At 46.2% G+C, this 21,462-nt stretch overlaps 2 protein-coding genes across 6 annotated transcripts in view; one reads left to right on the top strand and one right to left on the bottom strand.

The window, feature by feature from the left end:
- The window catches only part of PTPN1 (protein tyrosine phosphatase non-receptor type 1), a 34,444-nt gene extending 25,524 nt beyond the window's left edge, over positions 1-8,920 (top strand). The window contains 7 exon segments of the mRNA XM_032704960.1: positions 267-365; positions 2,088-2,225; positions 2,699-2,908; positions 3,578-3,739; positions 4,372-4,420; positions 4,423-4,606; positions 5,640-8,920. Coding sequence (XP_032560851.1) covers positions 267-365; positions 2,088-2,225; positions 2,699-2,908; positions 3,578-3,739; positions 4,372-4,420; positions 4,423-4,606; positions 5,640-5,844 — 1,047 coding nt within the window. The 3' untranslated portion in view covers positions 5,845-8,920.
- Positions 8,921-9,273: 353 nt separating this feature from the next.
- RIPOR3 (RIPOR family member 3) overlaps positions 9,274-21,462 on the bottom strand; it is a 52,272-nt gene continuing 40,083 nt past the window's right edge. For 4 of the 5 annotated variants that reach the window (XM_032704735.1, XM_032704736.1, XM_032704737.1 and 1 more), the window contains 11 exons: positions 17,285-17,414; positions 16,291-16,869; positions 15,671-15,810; positions 15,267-15,399; positions 14,686-14,794; positions 13,425-13,586; positions 13,103-13,261; positions 11,868-12,070; positions 11,537-11,620; positions 10,847-10,937; positions 9,275-10,247 (listed from right to left, as the gene is read on the bottom strand). In XM_032704735.1, the coding sequence (XP_032560626.1) occupies positions 10,147-10,247; positions 10,847-10,937; positions 11,537-11,620; positions 11,868-12,070; positions 13,103-13,261; positions 13,425-13,586; positions 14,686-14,794; positions 15,267-15,399; positions 15,671-15,810; positions 16,291-16,869; positions 17,285-17,414 (1,891 nt within the window). In that variant the 3' untranslated portion in view covers positions 9,275-10,146. Of the gene's footprint in view, positions 10,248-10,846; positions 10,938-11,536; positions 11,621-11,867; positions 12,071-13,102; positions 13,262-13,424; positions 13,587-14,685; positions 14,795-15,266; positions 15,400-15,670; positions 15,811-16,290; positions 16,870-17,284; positions 17,415-21,462 lie in introns of all 5 variants that reach the window. The other variant, XM_032704739.1, reaches the window with a different exon arrangement.

The raw sequence follows: 21,462 nt of genomic DNA on the forward strand, positions 1-21,462 counted from the left end.
TTTCACTCCCAGTTCTGTTCTCGCAAATGAGACTCAATCTCTCTTCCTCTTATGTGTGTGGGGGGAAAAGCTGAACCATGCTTTCATGGGAAAATTCATAACATGGAACTAAGAGCTGTCTCACTGCATTTTTTTTTACAGTTTTAAATGAGAAGTTGCTTGTTACTTGTCTAAATCTATTGCCCAGCACAGTAACTGCTACTGGGGAACAGTGCACTGACAGTCACAGAAAATAATGCTTATTTCTGGGGATTCTGTCTCTGCAGGGACCTTTGCCAAATACTTGTGGTCACTTTTGGGAGATGGTTTGGGAACAGAAAAGCCGCGGTGTTGTCATGTTGAACAGAGTGATGGAAAAGGGATCCGTAAGTACTTACCCAGGTCTAGCTCTGTGCTCATCACATCGTTAAGGTTTTTTGTTTAATGAAAAACCCAACTGAAACCAACCCAGAGAACAGGGCCAGGTGACTGTTCAGTAATTTTATCTAAGAAATTATGCCTAGAATTGAATACTTGGGCGAATTGGGGTTATTTTAAGTAATTTACCATCAGATAAGTAGAAAGTTTGGGTTCCTCTGGCACGTGGAGAAGCTGCTGCCTCGAGAGGAAATGCCTTGGCCTTTGTGATGGTGGAGAAGATGGAACCATCGGGCTTGGATTCCCTCCCTGGCTCAGAGCTCTGCCTCAGTGCTGGTTCCACAGCTGTCATCCCTGAAGAGGCCTGTCAGCTCTGCAAGTCTGGGACAAAAGCAGCTTTTAAAGAGTGATAGAAATGCCCAGTTAAAAGTTGAATGCTGCAGTGTAGTCAGTGTAAAGACATTTGGAGGAGGGGTAGTGAGAATGTTGGGTATCCACAAGTGGTACATGCTTTTGCATCATCAGGAAAAAATTCCCAATAATCAGGAAAATTCCCGGGCAAGGAGTTGTGTTTCTATAAACTGCTGTCTTAATTTTTAAGTGTTTTGCTGTTTTTTGTAGTGCAAGTGAAATTTAATCTTCAGAAGAGATGCAGTAACCATATTTTTCAATATTTTCTTCCTTTCCAAGCACTCCTGTTCTTTCTCAGCACATTCTCAGCTTTGAACAAAACGAGTGCCTGTGATCCCTTAGGCTGCTTGCACTGCTCAGCAAACAGCGCTGGGAGCCTCACAGTGGACAACAAAATACTGTTTGCAGACACATTTGTGGAGAAATCAGACCCAAAGGCAATTGCTGTATCTTTATTACAAAACCAAACAAAAGTGCAGAGAATTATAAGTGCATTCTACACCCCAATAAACACAGTGCTGCCCTTCTCTTTGGTTGGCTCACTTAAGGCCCTGGCATGCAGCAGTCTTTGCAGAACTAATCTCTCTGGAAGACTTTTGATAAGAAAACTGAAATTCAGTCAGAAGTAGGTAATGGGAACGTTTGCTGAACACGGGGGTTTTTTGTTTGGCACTTCACCTTTAAACTGTGCCATGTAAAATCAAAATGATCTCACTGCTGTTTGTATTTTTGTGGTGAGTAGATTGAGTAACCCAAAATTTCATCTGATGTTACCCTTGAAATTAACAATGTGATCATTTCCTAAATGTAGCTTATTCATAGAATTCATAATACTTTTCACAGTGTATTCTGCTCTTGTTAATATCTGTCTCTTCTTTTGAGACTTAAATCTTTGACGTGACAGTAATAAAATGCAGAGTAGGCTTAAAATTCAGATTTTGGCAGACTGTTATGAGAGCTTTTGTACTTAGTTATTAGATTTTTGTTTGTTTGACACAATATAAAATAAATAATGACTTTGAAGATTTTGATTAGATTTCACAGCTTCACACTCTTTCAGCTTTCAGGTACCTACCCTCAGTCCTTAGGTGTTTTCATTAATTTAGTCAAGGTCAAAATAATTTGACTCATACAAAAGTTGGAGATGTAGTTCTGCAACATAAAGGAAGACTGATATTCTTCACACTGTAATTTCTGGTCCTTATAATAGAAGCAGATGAAGAAATTGTCTTGTAAGAAAAGGTTGTATTTAAGGATGTTTCTTCCTTACCTTTTACTCAGACATAAGTTACGTTTGTATGGCTCCTGTTTGTTTTTAGATAAAGTGTGCACAGTACTGGCCACGGAAGGAGGAGAAAGAAATGTTTTTTGAAGACACAAACTTGAAACTCACATTGATATCTGAAGATATAAAATCCTATTACACAGTACGACAGCTGGAGATGGAAAACCCGACCGTAAGTACAGGATCTCATCCAGTCCCATCCCTGGCCCTCTCCCAGGGGGAGATTCACCTCCTGAGAGCAGCAGGGGCTTGGAAAAGATGGTCAGGAATTGCACTGAATTTGGTGATTCTGCATGAGATTATTCCTCAGTCTCAGTTTGTGTGCTGTGGAAAGGAAACTCTTAGATATTTATTTAACATACATGGGGAAACTCAAGGCCTTTCCATGTCTCAGCTGTACACTGAGCAATAGAAGCTTTTGAACTGTACTGAAAAAACTAAACCATCTTGTAAAGAAGTGCATTTACTTATCCAATTTCCTGTGCCCCAAATAGAGACCTTCACAACAAGAGGTAATTATTTTTAGTTTCTTGGCTGTGCAGTTTCAAAAGCTCCCTCAGACTGGTGGGACTTTCAGTCAGCAGTTCCCAGCACTCCTGACTCGTGTATCTGCTCTAAAAGGCTTCCCAAATGCTGTTTTTCCAGAGCCAGGAAACTCGGGAGATTCTGCACTTTCACTATACCACGTGGCCTGACTTTGGTGTCCCCGAGTCCCCGGCCTCGTTCCTCAATTTCCTGTTCAAGGTGCGGGAGTCGGGCTCGCTGAGCCCCGAGCACGGCCCCGTCGTGGTTCACTGCAGCGCCGGCATCGGCAGGTCCGGCACCTTCTGCCTGGTGGACACCTGTCTGCTCCTGGTGAGGCTTCCTTCTCGTGGGCTGGTTCTGCAGAGGTGTTCTGGGCAATGGTTTCAGCCTTACAAGAGCTGTGGCAAGGCCTGGGAAGTGTCGTTGCCGTGATTTCCATTATTTCTCACTCGTACTGTTTTGGGGGTGTTTTCCAAGGCAGGTCTCATTCCTGAGTGGCCATTTGGGATCTGGGGAAGAGAACTCTCTAGTTTTCAGAGTGATTCACAAAGACAGGCTTTGCCTTCATGGTTAAGAGAAAACCACGCTAGATATCTGCCAAGTCATAGTGTGAACTGTCCTGAATCAATGCAAAGCCCATCTGGATGAGTTTGCTTTTACAGAGTCACCTGCACTCGTGGGCAGGAGGAAATTGTCCTGACTTCAACATAAATCTGGAATTCTCTTGGCTTTATTCTCTCACTGCATGAGACCTATAGAAAGCCAAGTCAGGCCTAGGCTAAAATGTCACTAAAAAGAAAAAAGGGGGAAAGGGACAACATTTTGGAGTCCTGTTGGTTTCCCCTCAGTCTTTTTGGAGACCCAGTAAAAAGCTGCTCATACCAGTTTGATGTGAGCTCATTAACTGTGTAGTGGGAAGGGCAGTGTGAAGGCCCTGCCACAAGATGAGTCCTTGTAGTGAATGTCACCAGAACATAAAGCACGTGTCATATTTTTCAGATGGACAAACGGAAAGATCCTTCCTCTGTGGACGTCAAGCAGGTTCTCCTGGAAATGAGGAAGTACAGGATGGGACTCATCCAGACCGCAGACCAGCTCCGCTTCTCCTACTTGGCTGTCATTGAAGGGGCAAAATTCATCATGGGAGATGCTTCAGTGCAAGTGAGTGCTGTGGGCAGCTCAGCCAAAGGAGGAGCTGCAGCTCCATGGGAACTGCAGCAAGTGTGTGGGATGAGCAGGAGAAAAAGAAGCTTCAAGCTTGGTGCTTGTTTCAGCTTCAATACATGTTTATATTATGGGGTTCTTCAACACAGCGCTTTACAATCTGTGACAACCTGAAGTGTTGTATTTAAGAACCTTCCAGAGAGTACCTGTGAGTTAACAGGTGCCTCGTGTGCTTTCCAGCACAGTGACCAGGGTGTAGCTGCTGGCATTTTAGATAATAAAAGTTTTCTAATATAGCAGAAGTCTAAATATTATGATTAAATTCATCAGGTTTTTTGTGGTAAGCAAAACTCCTCCAGCAAAACAGATTCTGTTTTGTACTATTTAAGTTTTCCAGAAGTAGACTGGAATCTCTTGCATTTGTATCTGATGTGTTCTGTGTGTAGTGGATGTAGCTTGGGTTTGGAGTTCTTGTGTCTGGTTTCTCTTTTTTTCCTCGATGCAAACGAAGAGCCACTTTAAGAATTAATTAAAAGGGAGAGTATAAAGATTCTGCCATGGTAAAGTTTAGAGTAGCTTACAGAGAGAAGAGAAGAGAAGAGCTTACCAGGGCTTGTCCTTCCCTGAAGGAGCAGTGGAAAGAGCTCTCCAACGAGGACCTGGACCCCCCACCTGAGCACACCCCCCCCCTCCCCGGCCACCGAAGCGAACCTCGGAGATGCACAACGGGAGGATGCACGAACACACGGAATTCTTTCCCAAAGCCCCGGGAGCAGAGGAGGAGATCACATGCTCAGTGAGCACCGTGGAAGAGACGGTCCCAGACGGCAGAGCTCGTTCACCTGCACCGCTGAGCACAGACAGGTAATTCAGGGCTTTTCCCGCTGTGAGGTGTCCCGGGATCTCTGTCCACGGGGTGTTTGTGTGGAGGACATTTGCACATCAACAGCATTTCATACAGAAGGGCCTGAGCAGATCGAGGCAGTGTAAGAGCAGGAGTAGTAGTTCCAAGCCAAAATTCTCTCAGTCGAGGTCTCACACTGATGTTCATTTAACTGTCCCGTGGGCTGGGGCCTCTTCTGGCACCCTGCTAAAGAAGTGACAGGTGATGGGTGTGTGGCTCTGGGAACTGGAGGTCAGTGAGAGGTTCCCATAGTCTTAAATTCACAGAGCTGGGAGGCTGCAACCAGGAGCTGAACGTGGTGTCTCCCTCCAAGTTCTGCTGCAGGCAAGGAGATAAAATGGAAGTGTTTCCCTGCCCAAAAGAAACAATGTTTTGATATGGATTCTTCTTAATTCATTGGGGAGATTCTGAAAGGAAAATACTCAAATTCCGAACAATATTTGCTAAAAAGAAAGGAAGTCTTGGAAACAGGAACACAAGTGGAGGCTTAGCAGTGAAAGAAGGAAGTGTTGCACTGGTAGCATCTCCCTCTTTCTTTCTTTGGTGACAGTATAGTTCTGTTAGCAGAACATTTGCCTGCAGTGTGAGATGCCTGGGGATGATTTCCATACCCACTGAAGGTATGGATTTAAAACTGGTGTCTTGTGTCTTCTCATTAGTGGGATAAATCTGAATTTCTCAGTGAACAAATAATTTCTTAGAAATTATTATTTACGCAGTTTAGTGTAGATGAACATCAGACATGTCCAGCTCCAGAGAGCTCAGAGATCAGATTGATTTTATCTATTATAGTCCGTTATCTGAGGATGGAGCTGAATCCTCCTCTGGAACTGCCTGTCTTCATTGGTTGGAGTGCTTGGACTGGACATCTGCCTTTCCCCTTGCTCCAGTCCAGTCCTGCACTGTGCCAGGGTTCAGGAGGGCTCCATGGCGAATCCAGTGAGGAATATTTGTGTCCATCCAGTACTGAATATTGATTTCTTTGTCCTTAAGCACTAGTCAAGACACTGAAATTCGGAGGAGAACTGTTGGTGAAAATCCGCGTCTCTCACCCCACAAAGAGGAGTCCAAGTCGGAGAACTCGGACGAGGAGGATGAGAACATGGTGACAACGTGGAAGCCATTTCTGGTGAACATCTGCATGTTCACTTTCCTCACAGCAGGAGCTTATCTCTGCTACAGGGTGTGTTTCCACTGATGGCTGTTCAGCAGGATGGACCCGCGGGGAACACGCCCGGTCGGGGTTTGTGGGAGCTCCTGTGAGAGGGAGCAGTCCAGGCAGGGGAGCCTTGTCTCAGAGCAGGTAGATTTAGGGTGAAAGGCCAGAACTTTGGGTAGGGCTTAAAGAGAGAATTGATGCACTAGGGTTTTATCCAGCCCTGTGGTCCCAAGAACATAATATTCTAATCTCAGGGCCTTAAAATATTCAGGAGTAAGCAGAGAAAATGCCAAATAGTTGGTTTCCTTTTTTGGTTTCTTTTTTTTGTTTTGTTTTTTTTTTTTTTAAACTAAATAATAGAATTACAACACATTGTTGTTTTTAGCCTTTTTTAAAAAGCCAGTTCATTTTCTTTTGTTTCAGAAAAAGTAGGCACAAGTGAAACTTGCTTGTACTCTCCAAGTGTTGTAACCAAATACATGACTTACATTGACGAGTTCCCAAAAAAGAAAAAGAAACCCACATACCTGAAGAATGTAAACCTTTGGAAGGGGAGGGGTGTTTGTGGTTGGTTTTTTTGTTTCTTTTTTTTTTTTTTTAAACTTGCTTCATCATTAAAGACTGAGTTGTGGGCAGTGCCTGTGGTATTGATATATTTAATCTTGGCATAACTGTTCTTAAAGAGCTGATTGTTTTACTTGTGTTGATAGAACCAGGCTTCTGCATTTGCTCAGGGTATCCCAACACGTCCAGCTCTTGGATTTTTTCCTTTTTTTTTCCTTTACTAAGTGTATCTCCTCATTGACTTTTGTTGCACTCTACTTGCACATACGGCTCTTTACATTGCACCATCCTTTCTAAAGCTGTTTTTAGTTTTATATTCTGGGTTAGGAGAGGTTGAGGGGAGGGAGAGAAACAGGAAGGGAAATTCAACCAAACCATGTCCACCAGCACTCTGCCATGGAAGGACCAGTTCTTAAACCTCATCATTTGGAATGTAAAATGCAGTTTCACTCTCCCTGTGCTCCGTCAGGACCAGCCGTTGCTTCCAGCCAGGGGAGAGGCCCCGGGGGTGCTGCAGGGGCAGCAGGAGATGTGCTCCAGGCAGGAGAGCATTTGGTAAATCCAGAGCAATCCAGGCTGTGGCAGCTTCTTGAGACACAGACAGTTCACCAGGAGCCGGGTCGGTCTGTGAACATGTCGGTTTATGATGCAAGTGTTTTGTGTGTTCTGCTTTGTGTAAAGCCAAGATTAAAGTCCTGGCTCTAGGAGGGGGTCCTGCAGCCAGGCTGGGCCCAGCACTGGCCCTGCTGTGGGCCTGGCCCAGGGCTCCAGGGTGTAAAGTGCTTGTAAATAAGGATTTGGGTGTGTGGGTAGGACTGGGACTGGAAGGCAGCATTGCACTAGGCAGCCAATGCTGTTCCTCTCGGTAGTACCAAATGATTAATAGTTTAAACAATAAGAGCAAAGATTTCTTTGCTTGTGTCGTGGAGCAGAGGCCGGGAGCAAACTCACTGCTGAGAGCTGTGGAGACTGAGCTGACCCAGGACAGCTGATCTGCAGCACTGTTACTGATCTGCTCCTTTCATTTCTCAAGTCTCTGTAGATTTAGAGCACTTAAGCACCCCCTCAGTGCAGCCCTCGCTGTGGAGGAGCCCAGGGGAGCTCTCTCCACTCAGTATTTATTTTTGCCAAGCTGGCTGTAGGTGTAGCTCTTCCTTCAGTGGGTGAGTAGGTGAAGGGGGTCGGGGGGGGTTGGAGTTATTTCTATTTTGTGTTTTGTTAAGCTTGCATCAAGGGCTTCTCAAGAGTACAATAATAAATCCTCAGGTAGTACTGGGAATCAATCCTTTTACCTGTGAGACTGTTGGTCAGACCAGTACTTGAAAGGAGGAATGTTGTAATCAGTCAATATTTAGTTATATTATTGGAAACAGGAAAAATGAGTATAGAAAAATGGTAATATATAATGGCTCATCTGTGTATTTAAGATACATTATGTGATTGCTTTGTCCCCACTGTTCTCTCCAGCACGGGCAGGTCCTGCCCTGAGGCACCATTTGTACCCCTTTGTATTAAACTGCATGTGAAGTCTCCGGTGTCCCGATGAAACACCACGTGCTTGAAAGGTGAAAGAACTTATATTTCTGCTTCCTGATGTGCCCAAATGATATTTGCATGACCTGATCCTTAGTGGCTGTGGTTCAGAGGGTGTTGCTGAAAGTCTCCTCGTTCAGCGATGGCCTGTTGGGTGTTTATCAGACAATATGTACTCGCCTAATCCTTGGCATGACTTCCCGTGGGATCCCGTGTGCCCGGTGGTAGCATGTTCCTTTCAGCTGAGTGAGTGTAGTACAGACATTCCAGAGTTTAGTCAGCCCTATCCACACCTCCCCTGGCCTGGGGGCAGCAGGGGCACCTTTGGAAAGACACGAACCAAACCCCTCCCCTCTGCACATGTTCCCAAGAGAGAATATTTTAAGTTTTTGGTATGGCAGGAAAACAAAGCCTCCTTCCTTTGATTCCAGATTAACTCAATTGCAAATGATTCTACCAAGAGAGAGTTCCTGCAGGTCATAGACAAGCTCTGAGCATCCCCCTTTCCACCTGTTCCTTCCCTCTGTTCCAGGTCCAGCTCTTCCCCTGTCCCAGGACACACAGTGACTGCTCCCCAGGCCCCTGAGGTGTGGATAAGGCTTGGAATACTGAACTGTTCCCATTTTGTTTTGCTGTCCTGTACTGTCTGTGGTAGTTGGGGGGTGTAAATACCGTGGGGGTGTTGGGTAACCTGTTCTTGGAAATGGACAAACATCCATGTTAGACTCGGTAGGACGTTAGTGAGCTGCTCTGCTATCTGCCTTAAGCAAATATTTACTCATCAGGTCTTTCTTTTTTTACAGATTGCCATAGAATAAACTTTTATAAAAAAAAAATTTTAAAAACTCAACAAAAAAGCTGAATGTTTTGGTATAATACAGTTTCAGGTATCTTGTCTTTTGTGTAAGCCGCTGCTGGGCCTCCCAGGTTAGAGTACAACTGTACAGTTTTTCAATCTCCCATACAAGTTTTCAGTTCTCATTTTAGTTGTAACAATAAAATTCTTTTTTTAAAGAACTTCGATGGGTCTCTTATTGCTTTGGGGCTGGAGCCACAGGCTCCTGCTTGACCCACATATACAGGGGGGCAGGAGGGGAACGTTGGGGGGTTGTAGAGGAAAATGATTTAAATGTTCATGTAAGAACTTCCTGTAGGCAGAGTAAAAGAGATGAGTCCCCTGTGTCTCTCCCTGACCCCTCCAGCTCCCTGCTCTAGTCTTTCACATGAATCAGGTCAATTTGAACTCCAAGGGCCCAAGCCTGACCTGTCCCAGGCAGGACAGGGATCAAGCCCAGTGCCCCGTACCTGTCCCCAGGCCTGCCAGCACAGCACCACAAAACACTCCCAGGAACTTGGCTCAATGGTTTATTAGAACTTCAGAAAACAGTATGAAATCCAACAAATAAATACTGAATAGAAACATTTTATACATATATATATATATATAAAAATATGTACACACAAGCCCAACCCTTTCAAGTATTGTACCTGAACCAGGCTTCTCTCCATGGCCACCCTGCCCTGCTAGCCAGGGGCTGAGGAAGGGCCTGACAACAGGTGGATGATTATGAGAAGTCTTGATCTATGACTAAACTCAAAATTTAAAACCAACCCAAACCTGTCCCTCCCTCAGACCTGCACCTGGCAAACCCAACACAGACCCTCCTGCTGAGCACACACACTCCTCCCACACACTGTCTGTCCTTGCTGGAACGTGGCCTAAGCTGCAAGCAGGTTGAAGACTTCGGAAGTAACAAGTTTTCCTTCTGCAACTAAATTGTCCAGGCAAAAGAACCCACTGAGCAATGCTGCTGGATCTGTTGGTGTAAAAGGCTGTTGTCTGCTGCCTTCCAGAGGGACTGTTGGAGAGTGATCATTTCTCCCTCGGGAAATGCCAAATTAATAAAACACTTCATGGGAAAATAAATCATACTGGTTTTACAATTTGAGCAGGGGCAGCTAATTCCAGCAAGATGGAGATTTTAACTCCAGTGACAACCTGGTGCCACATTCCAAGAGATCCCAGCTTTCATTCATCCAGGCACTTGGTATTTGATCACGTGCTGAGAGATGGTGAGAAAACCTGTTCCAGCCTGAATTGTGGAGACTGCAAACTCTGCCCTTTGGAAATGAGCCTGTCCTGGGGCGGGATGCAGCACGGACAGAGCAGGGACAACCAAAGCCATCCCTCAGGTGCCCGTGTGGCTGTGAGGACAGTGGGATGCAGCTCCTCCCACTGCACTCCTAAAACACGGTGATTTCAATCTCGGCCTCGTGCTGGGCAGTTTCCCTCAGTTCACAGCAGATCCTGTCCATTTTCTCGAAAGCCTGGCGGCCCTTTTCCCCTGTGGAGAAAGGAAACAGCCTGAGAAATGGGATCCTCTGGAAACACTTCCATTGTGACCCTGTTTGGAACTAACAAGGACTCCCAATAGTGGCAAACACTGTCCCTAAGGGAACAGTTTTCCCAAACCTGCTGGAAGCTACCATGGAAAATCAGGCCTCCTGCCAATACTTCCATGTGAGTAACAGTTTGGAGCATCACAGCTGGAAAACTTGCCATGCACGTGAGCCTGAGTGTTTCTGGGAAGCGTGTCTGGAGATCCCCAGGACTAAACATGGATCAAAGGGGGTTTTGGAAGAATAGAATAGGGAAACAGTTCTCCAGCATCACTTCCAGCATCTTTGGTTCTTATCTGCCACCTTTTCAAAAGGTTCACTGGTTCCTAAAGCACTTTATCCTGGAGAATTTCCTTGGACTGGTTCTGTAAACCTCAACAGGAGGGCCCTTGGTTGGTACCTGTGATATAAGTTTGTCTCCATGGTATGAAACAGCTGTTCAAGAGGGATTTCCACTGTCTTGGATGTGTTCAGGCTGCACCTGAGGCCTCTCCTGGTCCTGCACTATTTCACATCACTTTTTCAGACTGTTTGAAAGCCTTACCAAAGGACAGTGTTGTTTCCCTGGCTGCATTCCTGACTTCCTCTGTCTCAGACTGGCACAGGTGGGCAACCTGCTCAATGCTCTCCACAGCCTGTGGGAGAAAGGAAACATTGGCCTCAGCAGTTTGGTGGATGTTTTTCACAAGGCAAACACAGACACACAAACTCCCATCTCCTCTTGCACCTGAATTCTACCAAGACCTTTCTCTTCTCCCCCAGCACATCAGCTTGCAGTTACATTTCCTGACATGTTCTCACCTCTGTCACCTCCTTCTCTCCTGTCTTAGGGCCTTAGAAAGTGTAAAAGTCCCAGGGTACAGGGACCGTTAAATCAGCATCACCCAACCAGGACGTCACTGAAAGGGTTAATCCCAGTTGTTGCTTTGCAAATTGAATTTAAGAGTAAGACTCTGATTTCTTCTTGTGTGACTGGATATCACAGGAGTTCAAACACATCCCCTGTGTCCTTGTGCTGTGCCTGGCACATCAAACAAGATGCCCACAGCTCCCCCTCCTGCTGCCTTTGGAACAACGGCATTAATGGTTTGGAACTATTGCAGCCAAAGAATTCAGGAATTACAAACAGCAGAAAGCTGCTAAAGTGACCCTACCAGCTTTAAAATCCCAGCCAGACACACTTCTGCATCCATGACTGTGGCCAGATGTGCCCAGCAGAGCTGTGAACACTTACCCTGAGGTTCTTAAGAGCCAAACATGCAGCTTGCTGGAGTCTTGCATCACAGTCAGATAAAGCATCAGTGTAAAACAACACAGCCTGAACGGAAAAAGGAAAGTAAAAAAGAACACCTTGAGTGTAATCAAACAACCAAAGCAGACTGACAGGAGCAGCTCTGCCCATCTGAAAGGCAAAAACAGGACAGAGACAAACCACCCCAGCACTGCTGTGGTTCAGGGGCCAGTTGACAGCTAAGCCAAGGGCAGAGGGGGCAGTGCCATTCCGGGCTGAAACCATCCCGTGGATCTCAGCAGCCCGGCAAGGCCAGGGGAGCTGCAGCGCTTACCTTGGCCCTGAGGCTCCTGCTGGCGGCGGCGCGGCACAGGCAGGACGTGGCCGCTTTGCTCACTCGGTGGTTCTCGTCCAGCTGCAGCTCCCCGAGCAGCCGCAGCGTCTGCGGGAGCGGCTGCAGCTTGTTCAGCCGCTTCCCCTTCAGCTTCTTCAGCGTCTTCAGCCTCCCGGGGCACTGCAGCTCCTCGATCAGCATCACTGCGAGGGAAGTGCTCGGCTTCACTCACCCGCAAACCAAGACATTTGCAAGGAGCTCCTCCCTGGCCCGGTCCCCTTTAGCCACAAGCAGTTATTCCCGGGGCCGGCGAGGAAGCCAAGCGTGGCAGGAAGCAAACCGGGACAGCTGCCCCTTTGCCCATCCTGTCTTCTCTCCCTGCCATTGTTCCATTTCCTCCCGTGCCCAGGCTGGGACAGCAGATCTGTGCCAGCCCCGGGTGCATCCAGGACAACACCCAGAGCAGGTCCCACAGCCGTGGGCATCGGGACAAGAGCCCAGCCCACAACAAGGAACAGGATCAAGCAAAATACCCGTAAATGGCCCTGGAAGATCTCACGGTACAGGACAAAAAAAACCCCTCTCTCTTTTAAAAACTAAGAAATCAGGCACTGGATTTACCCTTTCAATTTGAAGAATATTCCAGGTCTTTTTCACTGACTAGGAATGCTCAAGTTTTAGCCCCCCTCCAGATGAGTCATCTGCATCAACATAAGCCTAAAGATGCAGCCAATATAAAGACTATTTTTAAAATAATTCTTTTCTAACACAGAGTAGGTTTTCAAGTACTTTCACATGTTGGAAAAGACTCCAGTGAGGCTCTGGCTACCTCAGGCTAGAAAATGCACGTTAGTAACCTCTGCAATTTTATTGCTATTTTCTGTGTCTGATTCCAGCTGCAATAGACACCCAAAGCCCCAGACTTTACTCAGTCCTTGGATCCAGCTGTAGATTCCTCTTGACTTTGCTTCTGCTTTAACTTCAGAATATCCCAGAACCCACTTTTCAGGGCACTTAAGATAAACCCATCCTTCATACCTGGTTTGTTTGTACATGGCCAGATATGGGAGTCAAGCACATCTTTCCTGTTCTGATTAAAATTACATGGTCATAAGGGCAATTAAAATGGAAGCAAGTTGTCAGTGCACTGGTTGGGGTGTTTCCTGCTCTGGCATTCTATCTTGAGTGGGAACCTGGAGGGTAGCCCTAAAGGAGGAGCCAAGCACTGCCATTACCTTCCTTGGCAAGTTTTCCCAAGTGTTTCTCCAGGCTGGCAATGTGGTGCTTGTCCAGGTAGCTATAAAACTGGAATAAAGTAACTGGTTCTGTTTGGAGGTTTGGAGTGGGGAGCAACCCATCACAGGTGAGGATCTGCTCCAGCAGCCTCTGCAGCACTGGAAGAAGGAACATGGACAAGGACAAATGAGAAAACAGCAGGTTAGTTTGTGGGAAGCTGCTGAGAACAAGTAAGAGGTTTAGGGGTTCTTTAAATGCACAGGGACAATCTTTAGCACTGCAGCCAAGTGCAGTCTGAGTGGATTTGTGCTCCAGTGGTACCTGCTTCCAGCTGCCTGGGGTACTTTTCCTTCACTTTGAGCATCATCGTGTATTTCAGGGCATGACGGAACCTTTCTGCCGAAGCCAACAAGATGCTGCCAGGCTCTGCAAGGTCACTCCACATCTTCAGATAGTGCTTCTTCTTCTTAGTCTTCTGAATAACTGAAACCCCACATTTGAAGAAGTCCATGAGCTCCAGCAGATTTTGGATTTTACATGAGAAATTAGGCACCAGATGGATTATCTAGACATGGGTCAGCGTTAACTTGTATTTGTGACAGAGATGCTTTTGTTCAAAATGGGGCATTTCCTGCCAAAATGCTAAAACCTGCAAGCACTGATCTCACCAAGCTTAGGCTGAGCTCCCAAACTGTCATCAGCAGCTCTTCTGCCCCTTATTGTTCATTTTGTCCTGGTGTGTGAGTCCAGCTCCAGAAGAATTTTCTGTGAGTTTAACTGGCTGCCCTTCTATCAGCCAAAGATGTGCCACTGCCAGGTTTTAGAGATCCTGCCTCGTGTTCCTTCCTCAGGGCTCTCTCTTATCAAACACTTCACTTGAAGCAATGCCCTGTGGTTTCTCACTACCCTTTGGACCCTTCATGCCTTGCTCTTCCCTACAGAGATTGAACTCCTGCATTTAACACTCCCACACTTCCCCTGTCACACTGTACCAAAGGCCCTTTGGAACAGGTTATTCTCACATCCTCCAGGATAAAATCTGTCAGCAAATGCTTCCAACTAAAATTTGCATTCTTGATGCTGCATTTACCAAGATGAGAACAAAAGCCTTCCAAGTCTCCCATTGTGCTTTAGCATTTTATCAACAGTATATAGAGGAGTTTAGTATTGGGAAGGCCTGAGGTGGGAAGAATTGCCCAACTGTTCTTGCAGATGGACACAGAATTTGGGCTGTTTGCTTACCAAGTAAAAGGACAGATAAAAGAGGATTTTACTAAGGCTGCTCTGCTGTTCTTTGACTGCAAACTCCATCATCTACAACATCCCTGTTTAAAACATACCAGTTCAGCTACTCTTCGAGACAAATTTCTCCAAATCTTTTCCTTCCTTGCAGAAAAAATCCAAAGCAAACCATGAGCCCTGTTTTCTCTAAGAATCCAGATATAAGAGCTGGTTTAATTATGTGACTGTTTGCAAGGAATTTAGAATGAAACACTGATGTGTCTGGGGAAGCTGGAGCAGGCACATCAGGGGTGCACCTCTCCCATCTCTGGCATGCCTTGGAAATAATGCAGCTACTCACTTTCTTCAACAGACATATCCAGGACATCCCCCAGCACTCGGGTCTGCTCAGATACTTCTTCCAAAATGCTCTCCTGGACAACCTGGGCTACGTTTGGTGACCTCAGTTTCTGAAATGCAACATATGTATCTCAGCAGCTGAAACAAGGGCAGTATAAAGCTCAAGATAAACCAGGATTTGTTTCTTGGAATCAAACTTCTAAGAGCAGTGAGAAAACATCAGCTGCTCTGAGAAGGCCCCTCTGCCATCACAGTACATGCTACTGGTAGTATCAGTTTTTCATTCATTCAAAAATTGATCACCCCTTGTACATTTAGAGTCAAACCTGTCTGATTGCATTTACAGCCTGCTTAGGGCACAAGGTACTAATTAGAGCTCCAGCAAAACCCAGAGGCTGAAGAAAGGCAGCAGAGTTTCATATGACATGTTCTGTGTAGATACATGAAGATGCTGCAGTTTTTGGACTCCATTTCCATTCTGAGTCTTTCTGCTTTTATAAAACAGCTACATAATCCCTTCTGTCCATAATCAGAATCAACAATGACATCCAGTGCCCTGGGAACCCCCAGGCTGTTCTGTACCTGCAGAAGACCTTTGCACAGCTTCAGGTGAGTTATCAACAGCATGTCTAAGTTGTCATCACCAGTAGTGACATCTTGAGTTTCTGGTCTCGTGTCACAGCTCAGGGTCTTCAGTGTGTTGTCATTGTATGTGCTGTTGAGATGAGGGGAAAAAGGAGTTAGAACTCTCATCACTAAATAAAATTGAAGATGTGCAGTCTCAACAGGAGCCTTCAAGAAAGTCACAAAAGTACAAACCAGGTGGCACCAAACAAAGCGGCATTTTTTTTAATTGCATTTATAACCTTCTTAAAAACATGAGGACATGTTTCTGTGCTGGGTGTTCACACCAGCAGCAGCTCTGCACAGCTGTTACTCAGTCAGGTGCTCCCCCTCAGCCCTGTCCCTGTCCCCACAGCACATACCTGACACTGGCTGTCCTGATGCTCCCAAACAGCGAGAGCTCGTCAGCACTGCAGTCAGCGTTTAGGAAGTCAAAGCTTTCCAGGACTGTCTCCACCATTAAACTCTCCATAGATGAGTGTTTGTGATGAAGTGTCTTTTGCTGTTGATGGGGTGGAAGGAAAAATGTTGTTATTTGTAGTATCAAGCCATTTTGCAGGAGTTCTTTGCTGGTTTTGAAATCATTCCTAATAATAAATTAATTTGCTTTTCTGATTTCATTCTTAGCATATCGGCTTGATGAACTGATGCAGGCACCTTGAGCTATACCAAATTTTAAAAATATCAAAGGATTAGAAGCAAACCTAAATGCTGAGGCTCTGACATAGTTCAGGCTCAGCTTAGTCCAGACTGGTTTCCAGTTGGACTGCACTGGTTATTTCTTTCCCAGTCGTTGCTCTGTGCCCAGCACTGGGAGCTGCCTTTCCCGAGTCCTGCCTGACCTCTGGTGGCCAAACTCCTTTTGGGAACGTGCCATTGCTGCATCATTAAATGAAATCAGCCTCAGGGTCACAGAACATCTTCAGATTTAGGGGTAACAGAGGAAGCTGCACCATGTCCCAAAGGTAAAACATTCCCATACCTTTAATTTATCCCTCAGAGACGAAACCTGGTATTCCAATTTCTCCAGCTGGGCTTGCCCCACATCATGTGATTTCAGCAAATTCAACACTTCTTGAAGAGTCTTGTCAATAGACTTTGTATGTCCATCCAGTCTCGGGTCACTTGCAGCATTCCAGCTTTTCTGGCTGCTGTCCTCCTGCTCTGCCAGGCGCCGAGTCCTGGGCTGGCTCACAGAATCCCTCCTGCCCTTGTGGCAATTCAGAAGACTGGACGGGTTACTTGGAAATCCATCCCCACATGGAGTCTTCTTCAGGATATCCAGAGTTGTGTGATCTGGGAGAGGGTGCTGGTGCTCTTCTGCACCAGTCTCTTGAATAATCACCAATGGCCTGTGGTCCAGAGCTGGAGTTGTACTTCGGGATTCTGCCCCTTTCTGGTCCTCAGAGCTGAACGAGTCTCCCTCGCTGGTCTCTGCAGGATTGTGAGCTTTGCTCCTCCCATGGTCATCAAAATCACAGGCAGCCAAGTAGCTCAGAATGCTGGGGGGCTGGGCTTCATCACTTACATCCCCCTGGTTCTGCCTCAGCTGCAAAAGAGACTGCAGCAAAGAGATCCATAAATGAGCAAACTGGGAAGCCTGAGATCCCACCCAAGAGATACAACTCTGGTTCCTGTTTTTGGAAACATGCACCCAAATCCATCAAAGCACAGGGCTCTTCTACACGTGGGGCCAGGCCAGCATGGATTGGACAAAAAACTACTGAAACCAATTTGAACAGAGGAGCAGCAGTAACTGCATGGTTTATCTTTCTGGTGAGAGTTACTAAGGTAGCTGAAAACCTGTTTCTGGGTTAAATGAATGGGGCTTAAAAGAAAACATAACAAAGCCCCAAACTGCAAAGGCCCAGAGTGCTATGCTTTCACACTTCTGAGTGTGCTCCTGAACAGTCTAATCTAACCCAAAATCAAGCCCTAGGTCTGTGCTTTGCATCTTGCTTTCCTCAGGTACTCACCAGGTAGTATTTCTCTCTGAAGCTGGGGGTGTTTGGGGGGGTCCAGTTGTATAACGAGCTCTTCCTGCTACCCACAGAAAACTTGGCAGTGCTTCCAGGTGACAAAAACAGGTTCTCTGTGTCAAAGGGGCTGTAGCAGAAAACAAAGGCCAAAGTGTCAGTGAGAGCAGAGAGCACAGAGGTGTTCAGCTGCAGGAACAGCTAGGAGGATTTCAACTGTGACATTCAGTCAATGCCACAGTGAATAAAAGGAAACAGAAACTGCCCCTCTGACCAGTATCTTTGATTGCTCCAGCAGAGAAAGAGGTAGGCAAGAAGGTATTTTACACAGAATTCTCAACAACCTTTAGACAGAGACCTGTGCCAGAGTCTTTGGAAGAGTCCAGTGTTCCAAGAGGCTGAAGTGCTTCCTGTCCTCCTGCAGAGCCTGCACAGGCCCTGGTGCTGCCCATCCAGCACAGCCTGTGTGTGACAGGCACTGGGCACAGTGGGACAGGCACCACTCCAGGTAGGAAGGAAACAGAGCACATGTAATAAAGGAAAACTGCCAATTTCCCTCCTGCAGAGCACACAGCACCTGGAAAAGCCAATAAAACCCCCTCATTATCCTCCACTTACTAATAAATGACTGGGTGGCAGAGGAAGCTGTGCAGGGCTACAGGGCAGTTCTGTGGGTCACATAGGCATGGATGAGGCCACTTACAGCCCCAGAAGGTACTGGCTGTGGGCTGCAAGAGCTTGACAAGTCCTGCTCTAAAGAGTTCCCAGTTACCTTCTGCATCACAGCCATTAATTTCCCAACTCCTTTGCAAGGCAGTCTAAGGAAACTTGGACAAACTGTCTCCCAGGAGAGGGAAAACATATTTCAAGTTCAGCAAAGCGAGTTTGTTTTTCCTACGTGTTACTTTTGTTCCCCACTGATACGCCTTGTGGCACCAAAAGAAAGTTTGTTTTTCCACTTAAGGACTGGCATTTGGAAAAAAGTGAACCGTTCACCACAAATCTGTAACCTCAGTGATAGGAACATGACGACCAAACAGCAGGATAAAGTCAGCTGCATTCAGCTGTACCTTGCAGGAGATCCAGAAGGGAATGAGGACTAATCAATTGCAGGGAAAAGAACTTCTGCTCTCTGGCAAAAGTTGAAAAGCAGAGCTCCAAGTCTCTCCAGCTGCTGGTGTTGCACAGGGACAGTTCTCCCCAGCACCCTGCAGTGCAGCTCCTCAGCACAGAGGTGACGCTCTGAGCTCCCCTAGCACAGGTTAATTGGCTGAATTAACCAGTGTCACCCAGCTGGGGTCCATCACACAGCCCAGTTCCACGGAGTCCCAACCACCACCACCTGCATTGACTCACTGGACAGAAATAAATCGGGTTTCTGACAGCCAGAGCCTTTTCCCCAAAGCCTGCTGTGTTTGCTGATGAAAGCAAATTACTCCTACCCGTGGCATTTCTTAGAAAAAGTCACAGGGATCCATTCCTCACATTTTTCACTTTTAGCTTTTAATATAGCACTGCAGTAATGCAAAATGACACTTCTGGGAAAGGAACAACAACAACAAACTGAATCTGTTTTGCCCCTTTGACAATTCCTGGAACCCTCCAGCAAAATGCAGTTCTTCAGCTGCCTCCAGACAAGGACACACTTCCAGTCCCTGCAAGGAACAGCTGAGAGCAGAGGGGAAAGAAAGAATGGAGTCTGCTCTAAAGCTTCTATTATCTCTTGGCTCTAAGCTCTTTGGGCACGATCCATCATCTCCTTCCACATTTCTACAGCAAACAAACCACCAGACTGGGAATCCATCAGGTCTATGAATCCATCTCTCCCAGCATTTTGACATTGACAGAATCCAGTAGGGGATATTCCAGGGGAAAACACAGGAAATGAGTCAAATGGAGTGGGCTTTCCCCAGACACATGCCCAGGTTTGAGGCAATCCATGGCTGAGATCTGTCATGCACCAGACTTTGCAAACAGACTATTGCCTTTAATTGTCACTGGCTTTTCCTTAGTTTGTCTAGTGGCTTTCCTGAAATCACTGACACAAAACCTCTGTGTAGGTAAAAAAGTGTGCAGAAATGTCATTATTTAACTTTAAATTGTGGAGCAAGTACTTGCTGCAGGGGGTGGGGGGGTGTCTGTGGCTAATCCCATCCTGTCCACATTGATGTGCCTGCACAGGATTATCCATTGGCACCTTCTCAAGGCTGAAAAACTCTATTAGGAAAAAAAATCAAAGTGGCCCACCTGAGCTCTGCCAGCCCTGAGCATGAACTCCCAGGGAGATGTTACTTTGTCACACCCACCAAACCTGTAGAGGGATGGAATACTTCAGATTTCTATAATTTACCTCCTCCTGCTGCACTTTCTGTTGGGTGAGTAAGGAGGACACTGCCTGGTTTATGCTTTCAGAGGAGCAGAAGTGATGAGAGAGAGCTTAAGAGCAAACTCAGTTCAGCCTTCAGCCCCAGAAGATCTTCCTTCCTTTCTCCTACTATGCCCCAAGCACTCCCTTTCTGTCCATGGATTAAACACCACCAGACCAGAAGAGCTCTTGGTGGATAGACCTGCCTGAATCCCAGTGTTCAGCCTATGAATCCAGACTTACATTAATACAAAAAAAAAAGCCAATTCTAGTCAACTGACTGGACTCACTATTAATCATGAGATTTCTCTTGCCACCATCAAACCCAGGTGAACATGCCCATGCAATTTAACAGTGAGAAGGTTGTTAGTAGGTGTTTCACCTACCCCTTAAAGCACAGCAAGTACATTTTGCAGGTTAGTACAGCTTGTCACAGCCCCAGGCTATGAGTGCACAGGGATGCACTGATGGATACTGCCTGAAGATACTGCAGGAGTAACTACATATTCACCTAAGTTTTCACCTATAAGATCAGGACTGGCAGCATCCAAAAATAGAAACCAGACTTTCCTTTTTTATTCTCCCTTCAGGTTTTCTCTCACTGCAGGAAGCCCCGTGAGCCAGGCCAGCACAGCCCAAAGCAGGCAGAGTCACCAGAGCAGTTCTGACTGGATGGTGCCCTTGGATCCCAGCACAGGGTGCTGCTGAAGTTCTGAAAGGAGAATACAGCTTTCTCTTTGTCCTGCATGTGAGACACAGAATTCAGACTGCTGTTTAGGTTGGCAAAAAACCCAAAGCCTTTTGCCAAACTGGCCAACAAAGCTGTTCTGCAACGGCCCCAAGTTCATTCACACTCCTCATGGCATGATCTATAAAGGAGCTGAAGGCACTTTTGTTTGAGCCCAGAAGACTGGAGACCTATTTAAAAGAAAATATACATTGAGAAGCGGAAGAGAGAGATCTGCATTTGGATTCCTCACAAAGCAGGTCTAGACTGAAAGCTTGTGCCTCAGAGAAGTTTGGGCAAATCAGATGGATTTGTTTAGTTATTCTCAAATCAAAGAGAAAAGCAGCTGTTGTTTTGAGTGCTCTATCTTTGCAAACAGAAACACCCTGAGTTATCACCACAAAACTTCTCTTTTCTGTAAAGAACTCCAGCAAACAGGCTGCCAGAGGAGAGGCCAGCTCTGCACAGAAGTGCTCTGGAGAATCCTCTTGGTGGGACACCAACGCATTTCACAAAACTTAAACACAGCAGAGACACACAGCCGGGGTTTTCTCACCCGCTGAAAAATTCCAAGTGGGGATTAACTCCCAAAGAAAATGAGTCATGACAAACCCTGCTCCCAGCTCAGCTGCTGCCAACTCCAAAGGCTGTGATGATTGTCACAAATACCACAGACCTGCTGCTTTTGCCAGCCCAGAGCTGCACTCAGAGCTATCAGACACCACAGCCAGAGGGTCAACAGCATCAGGATTGGACTTTTCCAGAAAGTTCTGCCACAAATGTAATTTGCTGTGGAGATTCAGGCTATTATGAGGAACTATGCAATATCCCAGAATAGGGAGGGGATTTCCTCATACAGTCCTTTTGTAAGAACAGCTTATGTGCATAATTAATTATGGAAGCTACTGACAGAGAGGAAAGGAAGTGAGCAGATCCAGCAGCAGTAAGTGAAGGGACTGTCAGATGCCATTGGTGTGGGTTAATAACAAGGGAGTAGAAGTGACTTCTTCTGAGCACCTCACCAAAACAAACCACATCCTGATGCCCACTGTCAGATCTCAGGAGGAAGAAGCACCATAAACGGGT

This window comes from Chiroxiphia lanceolata, chromosome 17 (genome assembly GCF_009829145.1).
Source record: "Chiroxiphia lanceolata isolate bChiLan1 chromosome 17, bChiLan1.pri, whole genome shotgun sequence".
Lineage (NCBI taxonomy): Eukaryota > Metazoa > Chordata > Aves > Passeriformes > Pipridae > Chiroxiphia > Chiroxiphia lanceolata.